An 11,389-nucleotide genomic window follows, 5' to 3' on the forward strand; every position below is an offset into this window, starting at 1 on the left:
ATCTCCCTTCACCCTTCTCTGCTGGACTCCTGCGTCCAGCCTTTCAAAACCCGCGGGTTTCAGGTTCTTACCCCGTTCAGCCGCCCAGAAACAAAAGGATTTGCATCATAAAAAGAGAAGGAAAAGAACGAAAAAAGCGTGACCAGAATGGGCTCCCAAGGCGTGAAAAGAGGAATGGTTTTGTGGGGAGCCTGGAAGCTCGGCCGCGGCTCCCTTCCCACTGTCGGGAGGGATGAACGCACGCCAGGGAAGGTTCTTCTACAGCGAAACTCGCTTCCATCCTCGGGGTCTGCATGCAGAGCGTTCTGCCCCATAGATCCTGAAATCCTGCCCCATAGATCCCCTGTGCCCCACAGATCCTGAAATCCTGCCCCCCAGATCCTGAAATCCTGCCCCACAGATCCCCTGTGCCCCACAGATCCTGAAATCCTGCCCCACAGATCCTGAAATCCTGCCCCATAGATCCCCTGTGCCCCACAGATCCTGAAATCCTCCTGCCCCATAGATCCTGACTGCCCCACAGATCCTGAAATCCTGCCCCATAGATCCTGAAATCCTGCCCCACAGATCCCCTGTGCCCCATAGATCCTGACTGCCCCATAGATCCTGACTGCCCCACAGATCCTGTCCTATAGATCCCCTGTGCCCTATAGATCCATCCTGCCTCATAGATTCCTCCTGCCCCATATATCCTGAAATCCTGCCCCACAGATCCTGAAATCTTGCCCCATAGATCCTGACTGCCCCATAGATCCCCTGTGCCCCACAGATCCTGAAATCCTGCCCCACAAATCCATCCTGCCCCATAGATCCCCTGTGCCCCATAGATCCTGCCCTAGAGATCCCCTGTGCCCTATAGATCCATCCTGCCCCATAGATCCTGAAATCCTGCCCCATAGATTCCTTCTTCCCCACAGATCCTGCCCCATAGATCCCCTGTGCCCCACAGATCCTGTCTGCCCCACAGATCCCCCGTGCAGAAGAAAAGGGTTCCTGAGCCCTCACCTGGGAAGGCTCAGGCTCTGTTGTTTTCATGGCTTACCCATAAAAAACCCACCTCACACAAAAAGATGTTTTTACCAAGCAGAACTCAACTAGAATATAACAAAATTTTTAATTTTTTAATTTTTTTAATTAGTCTTTTGAGAATGCTTGGAGTGTGTCACTCATTTGTCTGTGTCATTTCTGACACACGTGCTCTTCACATTTTGGAGCCCCAAACCCTCGGGTTTGGGTTCTGAAGAGAATTCCAGCAGGGGCCCCTGTGGAACAGAAATTTAAAAATAAATTTATTATATACATAATTTATATTTTTATAAAATATGAAAAATAATAGAAAACTAAAATTTAAACGACTTATCTTAATATTTAATTTCATATTTAATATAAAATATACAATATTTTATAGATATTTGTAAGTTCTATTTATGTTTTCTATATTTATGGTTTTATTATATTTTTATTATATTTTATTATATTTTGTCTCACCCATCACATGAGACTAAAAATAGAATAAATGTTTTTTTAAATTCTCCTCAGCTACCCCATCTCTAGATCAGGAAAAGACCCAGTCCACCAGTCAGGAATTGGGAAAAATCCCAAAACGAAAGCCAAGAAAGAGCCTGCAGGGGCTGCTTTATTTTAAATAATTTCTGATATTTTTTGCAGAGAATATCTGTATTCCTAAATAAATCAAACACTGTGCCCACATGAGGACTCCAGAGGAGAATTATTTCAGAGAGAGAAGATTTTAAAAACCTGATAGAAGATTTATATGTTTGGTATTTCCATGTATTTATATCTAAACATGGAGATAAGAAATATTAATTTAGAAATTTTATAGAATAAGATAGACGCTGAGAGAGAAATGGAATTAAAAATAAGTTTTAAAGGATAGTTTTGTAAAGAAGATGAAATAATTCTGGAAATATAGAAATATGAAAGGTTTATTGTAGCAAATATTTACCAGAGGTAATTTTAGATGATTGGTTTTAAGGTTTTTTTAATACAGAGTAATTAGAGGTGATAGATTAAGAAACACTTAAAATGTATTTAATTTAAGAAATTGTAGGATTTTGATTGTGAGAGTGTGAATTATAATATCTGTATTGTCTCACCCTTCACATGAGACTAAAAACAGAATAAAAGTTTTTAAAATGCCCCTCAATTGCTCCATCTCTGGGTCAGAAAAAGGCTCCTCCAGCCCTCCTTGGAAAATCACCACAAAGAAAAACAAAAAAGGTGGAAAATGTTCGTATTTCAACAAATTAGCACCAGACTCACAGAATTTAGGCTTTGCACCAAAAAATGCCATTTTCCTCCCAAATTTACAAGCCCACAATGAATTTCCTCCCTCAGCAGCCCCACCACAGACTGAGCCATGCAATGCAAAGGTTTGTATTCAAAATTATATTTATTGTGTCAAATAAAACAAATGTTCTGTGTACAAATTTATACAAGGCAAAAAATAAAACTCTGAATAACACTGTGGAAAATAAAAACCAAAAAGTGCTGGCTGCTCTTCTGCTCTATGAATTCTAGAAGCAACAGGAATTAGTAAACACCTAAACTGCACTGCAGGACTCAGGCAAGGCACAAAATTCCATTTTTTAGGGGTGGAAATGGTTCTGTTTTCCTCTGCCAGGCTCCTTCAGCTGATGGGATTTGAAGGAAAAGAAAAAATTCATCATCACCATCAGGGCCTGGCTCTGAAGCTGACAGAGCCAAAATGCCTCAGAGCCTCTTCCCAGCTCCTTCCTCCTCCAGGTTTTGGGCTTTTATCTGAGGTTTAGACAGCTCTTAATCCAAAAGTGAGAACATCAGTGATGGCTGCCCAGGAAGAGTCTGAAATTCTGAACAATCTGGATTCTCCTCAGTCGTTTTTTGATTCAATCTGAATTTTCCAAGCCATTTTTTGAGGCTGTGATTGCTGCCAGAGCAGCGTGGCACTGGGAGGAGATGAAATGGAAACCAATTTAAATGCTCAGCTCATCACAAAGCAAATATAAAATACCACACTTGTCTTTTGTTGAAGTTTTCCAGAAAGAAATTATTCTTCAAACCAACAGGCACAGGATTTCCAGCCATATTTTAGGTAATAAGGAGGTTTTTACACACACACACATATATATATATAGATATTTTATTTTTTTTAAATCCTCACTTCCTTCACCAACCCTTTCACACCTGGGATTTCAGTCTGGGAGGGATCAGGATCTGTTCCTCCAGTCTGACCAGCTCTTCCACCCTGAAGGATTCCAGAGAATTTGCTGGGATCTTTCTCTGAACTTGGCTCAGAGAAATTCCTTTTAGGCAGGTCTGGGTGAGCCAGCTGGGATCTGTGCTGCTCTTACCCAGCAAAATCCAGAGGAGCTCCAGGCACTGCTCCCAAAGTGCTGGAAAACCCAGAAAATCAAACCAGCTCCAGGCACTGCCCCCAGAACTCTGGAAAATCCAGAAAACCCATCAGCTCCAGGCACCGTCCCAAAACTCTGGAAAATCCAGAAAATCCATCAGCTCCAGGCACTGCCCCCAAAGGTGCTGGAAAACCCAAAATCAAACCAGCTCCAGGCACTGCCCCCAAAGGTGCTGGAAAACCCAAAATCAAACCAGCTCCAGGCACTGCTCCCAGAACTCTGGAAAATCAGATCATCTCCAGGGCACAGAGCCCCCCCACATGGGGAGGATCTGCCTCCCCACAAAATCTTCTTTGGGAGCACCACAAGGGGCCTGGCTCACCTGCCCAGTGAGCCCAGAGCTGCTGTGCCTCAGTTTCCCTGCCCTGGCACTGGCAGAGCCTCAGCAGCAGCAGGGAAGGGCAGCTCTGGCTCCAGAGCCTCAGCTCAGCCATTTTCTCTGGGAAACACCTCCCCAAAGCCACTGCTGCCTCTGGGATGGCACAGAAGTGACTGAGCAAGGCAGTGCCCCCTTCCCAGCAGGGTTTGGGACAGGCAGGAGCTCCAAGCTGGGGTTCCTCCAGCACACCCCACTGCAGGGCTGGGGCAGAGGAAAATCCCACCTTGGTGTCCCTGCACTGCTGCCTTTAGGACCAAGGGGGTGGGATCTGGAAGGAAGGGGCTGCTCAGGAGGTGGTGGGGTCACTGTGGCACTGCATGCTCTGCTCTGGGTGGCAGCCTGGGGCCAGGGCACTGACCCCAGAGGCCTTTCCAGGTGAAGTCTGTGATTCTGGCTTGTTTACATCCCCCCTCCAGCACTGATGACTTGGATGAACTTGCACACGAGGATTCCATGTCCATTTTCCTGGAAAAAATCTGATCCATGAGGACACAAGGAATTCTGTGAGCCCAAGGCCGTGACACTTTGTTCAGCCCCTCACACTGTGGGCTGAGCAGCAAGAGCCTCTTTTCCAGCTGGGAAAACCACAGGTTCAGAGAGGCTGGGTCCAACTCCAGCAATGTTTTGCACAGTTCAGCTCCCAGGGCACTGTGACAAGGACAAACACTCCAAAGTGCAGGGCCACCAACCCGAGGGCCTTGGTGGCTGGGTCCAGTAAAAAAAATGACAACAAACAAAGGACAACTGTCACCGGGTCTGAAGTTCAGCCCCCAGAATCAAGGCAACATGGTTCTAAACAAAAACAAGTGGCAGGGTCAGGCACTCCCTCACGAAGTCCCCTCAGGTGCCACCCAGCCCCTGAGCGTGCCACCGAGCTCTGCCGGCTGCACAAGGCCACAGCTTTGTCCTGATCCGCAGGGAAACTTGCTCTTCAAGTGACTGAATCCTTCTTCCTCCTGAAGGGGGACTTGAGTCTTTTCCAGACGCTGCTTTTGGGCTTGGATTTCCTCTCCAGGGCCATGGCGGCCTCGCGCTCCTTGCGGCGGATCTCGCGCACCAGCGCGTGGAACACGTCATCGATGAAGAAGCGGAACGCCGCCGACGTCTCGAAGAAGGGGCAGCTGAACTCCCTGGCCAGGGCACAGCCCTCCTCCTTGGACACCTGCAAAACAGCAGCACAGCCTGCTCAAACCCCAACCTGGAAGCCAAACCCGGGAGTTTACTCCTTTGCCTTTCCCTGCTTTGTGCTCCAAGCACAGATTTGTTTCCACGCAGCTCCAAAGGTTTCTGGTGCTCAGGCAGAGCCTTCCTCCTTGGATATCTGAATACCACAGCACACCCTGGTCAGAGAAGCCAAACCCCAAAAACCCCAGGAGTTTACTCCTTTGCCTTTCTCCTTTGCGCTCCAAGCACAGATTTGTTTCCACCCAGCTCCAAAGGTTCCAAAGGATGGATTCCACCCCTACTAAGAGAGAGCCTTCCTCCTTGGACACCTGGAAATCACAGCACAACCTGATCAGGGAAGCCAAACCCCAGCAATTTATTCCTTCTCCTTTCCCTGTTTTGCTCTCTGTTCCTCTGCTGCAAGGGACAGATTGCATCCACCCAGCTCCAAAGCTTTCCAAAGGATGGATTCCACCCCTGCTAGGGCAGAGCCTTCCTCCCCTTCCTCCCTGGACACCTGAAAAACAACAGCACAGCCTGCTCAAACCCCTTCCAAACCTGGAAGCCAAACCCAGGAGTTTACTCCTTTGCCTTTCCCTGCTTTGTGCTCCAAGCACAGATTTGTTTCCACCCAGCTCCAAAGGTTCCAAAGGATGGATTCCACCCCTACTAAGAGAGAGCCTTCCTCCTTGGACACCTGGAAATGGGTGCACACCCTGGTCAGGGAAGCCAAACCCCAGCAATTTATTCCTTTGCCTTTCCCTATTTTCTCTCTGTCCCTCTGTATGGACACTCCAAACCCCAACACAGAACGTTTCCACCCATCTCAAAGGTTTCCTGTGCTAAGACAGAGCCTTCCTCCCTGGACACCTGGAAATGAGTGCACATCCTGGTCAGGGCTCCAGCAGACTGTTTCTCTTAAACTCTGAGTTCTTTACCACGTGATATTACACACTTCTATTCAAACTGCACACTCCTAACCCTAGTTCTGTCATTCCATTTTGGAAGGCTTCAGGTCAAATGCAGTGTTCTCTTGGGGGTCAGTGCCTGAGAGACACAGAGTCTCAAATTCTCAGAACCCAGGGTTCCAACAGACTGTTTCTCTTAAACTCTAAGTTCTTTGTTGTGATATTACACACTTCTAGTCCAACTGCACACTCCTAATCTCAGTTTTATTAATCAATTTTGGAAGGCTTCAGGTCAAATGCAGTTTTCTCTTGTTATGCCAGCACAGAGAGTCTCAAATCCTCAGTAACCAGGCTCCCAACAGGGAACACACAGTCCAACAACCTCATTCCTGTGATTGCCGCTTTCACCGTGCAACCATCACCGCTCCCGCCACGGACACAACAAAACCCACCAAAACAGGACGGAAATCCCACCCCCCCGTCCCCCTGCACCCCCAGGGGCACAGCCAGGGGGGCTCACCTGGCGCAGCTGGCTCAGGTCAGACTTGTTGCCCACCAGCACCACGGGCGTGTCGTCGGTGCGGCGCACGCGGTAGATGAGCTGCTTGAACTCGCGCACCTCGTGGAAGCTGCGCCGGTCCGTGATGGAGTAGCAGATGATGAACCCTTCTCCTGCCCGCATGTACTGGTCCCTCATGGCTGTGAACTCGGCCTGCAAACACAACAGGGCATGGCAGTCCCATGCAGCTCCAGTGCTGTTTTACTTCCATGCAGCTCCAGTGGTACTTTAGCTCCTATTTTCAAATTTTCAATTACAAATGGAATTGTAGGGATGTGCTCCCCTGCTGATGAAGTGACTTGAATTATTCTTTGCTTAAGAAGGCAACAAGCCCAGCTATTCCTCTCCCAGTTTGGTACAAAGACACCTCACAGAACCTTTGGGACTTCACCTCAGACCTGGGGCTGCCCAATTGGAGGTCCCACCTGGGTAATTCACTAGAAAAAGGAGAGAACAAAGGAAATAATCCCTTTGGTGGGCTGTTTTAGCAGGAGCAAGGACCTCTTGCCCCTGGCTTGGTTTTTCTCTGTAGGAGCTTTGTTATTTTGTCTTTTATTAACCCTTTTTCTGTTTCCAACACTCCTCAGAAGCCATCCTGCTGATTTTATGCCATCTGGGGCAGCTGGGCTGTCTCAGGTGTGCTGGGTTCTCTGAGAGCTCATAAGAAAAGAAAAACCTTGCACATAATGAGCTCCTGGTTTTCTCCCCAAAGCTGATCTTTTCCCCAAACCCAGCTGTGTGACACCTGGGTGTCACAGTCCCCACCCCAAAACCCAGGATGTGTTTGGGATGGTGCCCAAATCTCCCCTGCCACAGAAACCCCACTGACACTGATTTACCAGCAGTTTTTGGGTGTCTGGTTTTGGGGGTTTTTTTGTGTTTTCTCTCATTTCTGAAGTGAAGAGATGAGGATGTTGAGAACTGCTCAGAGAAGAAAGACAGATAAACTTCCCCAGGCGCTGCTCTGTGAAGTTTTGGGAAAGTTCAGAGAAGGAATTCAAACAATCTTTGCTAATCTGGAGTTGTTTACTTCTAAGAGGTGCAAGAAGGGTGCTGTAATCAGCCAGAGGTCTGAGGGGTGTTAATTGAGCACTAATCAGGCCCACTTGTATCACAACTGTCTATAAAATTGTGTGGTTTGTAATAAAATTGCATTCTGCCTTCTGGGAAAGTTCAGAGAAGGAATTAAAACAATTCTTAATCTCTGCAGCTGGTGTTGTTTACTTGTAAGAGGTACAAGAAGAGTGCTGCTCCTAATTAGCCAGAGTGTGAGGGGTGTTAATTGAGCACTAATCAGGTCCACCTGAAAAATAACTGTCTATAAAATTGTGTGTTTTTTAATAAAATTCCATTTTGCCTTCTGGATTTTGCCTGGAGTCTTTGTGTCACTTTATTCACCCATCCTCAATGCAACAGCAACAAAGAGTTTACTTAGGATAGGTTTTTCTTTAAAACTTAATTTTGTTTGCAATCATTTGTGACTTAGATAATGAATAAACATTTGAAAAATTTAAGAATGTATTCTGTAAATATTTTGAATTTTGTAAAGCTTAATTAAAGTAATCTTTTTTAAAAGTACATAGATAATTACAAAGTTTTGGTTTGTTATAGTTAGCAATCTTGGTCTGGTTGTAATTATAATTTGAGTTATTTTTATAGGTGTACAAATTGATTCTCTTTTATTGATGGTTGGAACTGAACAGGCAAATTGAGAACTATTTTTTGAATGCTGAAAAAACACTTTCTAAAGCTGATGATAACAAGAGGTTAGTTTCTTGGAATTATTGAAAGAGAAGGAAGTCTAGCTTGTAGATGTTTGATGTTTTTGGTGATTTTGTTGATTTTCTTGAGGTGCTGTGGTTCAGCAGTGCCCCAGCTCCAGTGCTGAGCACTGACACAGCTCCAACCCCCAGTTTGGAATAAACCAAACCAACCCCACCATTCTTTCTGCAGGATTTCTCCACCTGCTCGTGCCAGGCTGCCCCAGCTGCTCCCAGTTCTCCTGGGGTTGCTCATACCTGTCCTGCTGTGTCCAAAATATCCAGGTTGGCCGGCTCGTCGTCGATGCGGATCCGGATTTTGTAGGCATCCTCTGCAGCCCCAGACACCAAACATTGGGACACAAGCACAAAACTCATCAGCTCACAAGGAAAATGCCACCCCAGGACCACCCAGCCTGCCAGGAGCACTGGAGTACCTCAGTCTGGGGTTTACTTCAATTCAATCAAGTTCAATTCCTAATTGTTCTGGTGTGATTTAAAAATCATGCTCCTGTGCCCACAGCCCACACATTTATTTTGGTCAGACACAGAGGAATCATATTTTGCTTTCCTCAAAGCCTGTGATTCAAGGGAAGAACTGGTCACCAAAAACTTCTGATTTCTTAGAATCTATAATTTCGTAGAATTATAATGCATATCAGCAAAAGAGATGAAACATTACATATGAAAATGTTATATATGTAAATATTATAAACAAAATATAAAAATTGATCTGTCTATAAATATATAAACACAATATAAAAATTGATGTGTCTGTAAATATATAAACACAATATAAAAATTGATGTGTCTGTAAATATATAAACAAAATATAAAACTGATCTGTCTAGAAATATATAAACACAATATAAAATTGATCTGTCTGTAAATATATAAACACAATATAAAATTGATCTGTCTGTAAATACATAAACACACAAACATTCTGTCCCTCTCAGTCAGCACTGCCACACTTTCAGAACCCATTCTCAGCAAGAATTTGGCTTTTTCCCCCCTTTCCTTGCCCTGGGCTGGCTCAGGTTTCTGCTGGAGGTGCTGCTGAGCGCTGCCACCCTCCCAACTTCCCCCACACAGGGAACAACTCGGGCTGAGAGTGAAGAGCAAAGAGCTGATCACAGCAGGGGCTGGAGCTGGGCAAGGGACAACGAGAGCTGAGCAGCCCCAGGGCCTGACTGGGACACACTGGGATGGACTGGGACAGACTGGGATGGACTGGGATGGACTGGGATTGACTGGGACTGACACTGGGACTGACTGGGACTGACACTGGGACAGACTGGGATGGACTGGGACTGACACTGGGACTGACTGGGACGGACTGGGACTGACTGGGATGGACTGGGACTGACACTGGGACGGACTGGGACTGACTGGGACTGACTGGGACTGACTGGGATGGACTGGGACTGACACTGGGACTGACTGGGATGGACTGGGACTGACTGGGACTGACTGGGATGGACTGGGACTGACACTGGGACACACTGGGATGGACTGGGACTGACTGGGATGGACTGGGACTGACACTGGGACGGACTGGGACTGACTGGGACTGACTGGGACTGACACTGGGACTGACTGGGATGGACTGGGACTGACTGGGACTGACTGGGATGGACTGGGACTGACACTGGGACACACTGGGATGGACTGGGACTGACTGGGATGGACTGGGACTGACTGGGACTGACTGGGATGGACTGGGACTGACACTGGGACACACTGGGATGGACTGGGACTGACTGGGATGGACTGGGACGGACTGGGATAGACACAAGGACACACTGGGACAGACTGGGACAGACACTGGGACACACTGGGACAGACTGGGCCTGAGTGGGACTGAGTGGGACAGACTGGGACTGACTGGGATAGACACAAGGACACACTGGGACAGACTGGGGCACACTGGGACTGACTGGGATAGACACAGGGACACACTGAGACAGACTGGGGGACACTGGGACAGACTGGGGCACACATCCATGGACACCCACAGACACCCAGAGCCCCCCAGAGCCCCCCGGTCCGGCCCCTCTCAGCCCCCCCAGGCCCTGCAGCACCTCTGTGCCCTGCAGGAGCTGCCTGTGCCTGCCGTGCTGGGGGTGCCAGAGCTGGCCCTGCCCTGCCCTGCCATGAGGGACCACAGACCCACCTCCAGCCACATTTACAGACATCTTAGAACCGAATCCCTTAAAGCAGCGCGATTTAACAGCTTGCCAAGGGGATGAAAGAAGAGAAAAGAGCTTTTCCTCACCGATGGTGGGGTCGTGGTCCTCCGGGAAGCGGTGACTGATGAACTGCATGGTCATGGCTGGAGGCACAAAGCGGGGCAGCTGAGCACGGGGCCCGAGGCTGCCCGGACAGCCGGGCACGAACCGAGCCCGGAGAGGGAAAACCAGCAAACCGAGCCCAGCAAAGCAAAGCGAGCAAAATAAACCGAACCCAGCAAAGGAAACGCAGCAAAGCAAAGCAAAGCAAAGCCAGCAAAACAAACCCAGCAAAGCAAACCGAGCAAAATAAACCAAACCCAGCAAAGGAAACCCAGCAAAGCGAACCCAGCAAAACAAACCCAGCAAAACAAACCAAAGCCAGCAAAGAGAACCGAGCAAAGCAAAGCGAAGGCGGGGCTGCCCTCGGCCCGGGGATGCTCCGCCCGTGGCCTCAGGCGGGACGGGCGCCGGGACGCGGCCGGGGATGATGGGGACAGGCCGGGATAGCCCGGGACAGCCCGGCCGGGACACCCGGGACAGCCCGGGAGGGCCGGGCCGCGCCCAGAACGGGGCTCCGGTCACGGACCGCGGCTCCCCCCGGCCGCAGCCCCGCACTCACCGCTCTTGCCGACGCCCCCCGCGCCCAGCATGACCAGCTTGTACTCGCGGGGCTGCCCCGCGCCGCCGGCCGGGCGGGCTGCGGGCTCCATGGCCGCCCCTCAGCGCGGCCCGGCCGCTCCCAAATGGCGGCCGCGCCGCCGACCGCGCCTGCGCGGGGAGCGGCGCCACGGCGGCTCGGAGGGGACACAAGGGAGCGGGGCGCGACCGCGCGGGACAGGGACAGGACAGGGACAGGGACAGGAGGGTGACAGGACGGGGACAAGTCCCCCGATCCTTGGGGACCCCCGGACCCCCTCTCCATCCCAGCCCCCCCTAGTCCCAGCCCCTCCACCTCCCAGGACCCCCAGC

At 49.2% G+C, this 11,389-nt stretch overlaps 1 protein-coding gene across 2 annotated transcripts; it reads right to left on the reverse strand.

Moving 5' to 3' along the window:
* Positions 1-3,554: 3,554 nt before the first annotated feature.
* On the reverse strand, positions 3,555-11,192 carry RIT1 (Ras like without CAAX 1). Of its 2 annotated transcripts, none has more exons than XM_064401543.1 (5): positions 11,040-11,192; positions 10,465-10,521; positions 8,445-8,518; positions 6,388-6,579; positions 3,555-4,957 (listed from the first exon to the last, which is right to left on the reverse strand). In XM_064401543.1, the coding sequence occupies exons 1-5, from the start codon at positions 11,128-11,130 to the stop codon at positions 4,727-4,729; spliced, it is 645 nt and encodes a 214-aa protein (XP_064257613.1). In that variant the 5' UTR covers positions 11,131-11,192; the 3' UTR covers positions 3,555-4,726. The 2 variants fall into 2 exon arrangements, with proteins under 2 accessions (XP_064257613.1, XP_064257615.1); XM_064401545.1 differs by lacking the exon at positions 3,555-4,957 and adding an exon at positions 4,970-5,656 and having other exon boundaries at positions 11,040-11,177.
* Positions 11,193-11,389: the final 197 nt, after the last annotated feature.

This window comes from Passer domesticus, chromosome 32 (genome assembly GCF_036417665.1).
Source record: "Passer domesticus isolate bPasDom1 chromosome 32, bPasDom1.hap1, whole genome shotgun sequence".
NCBI classification, from domain to species: Eukaryota; Metazoa; Chordata; class Aves; order Passeriformes; family Passeridae; genus Passer; species Passer domesticus.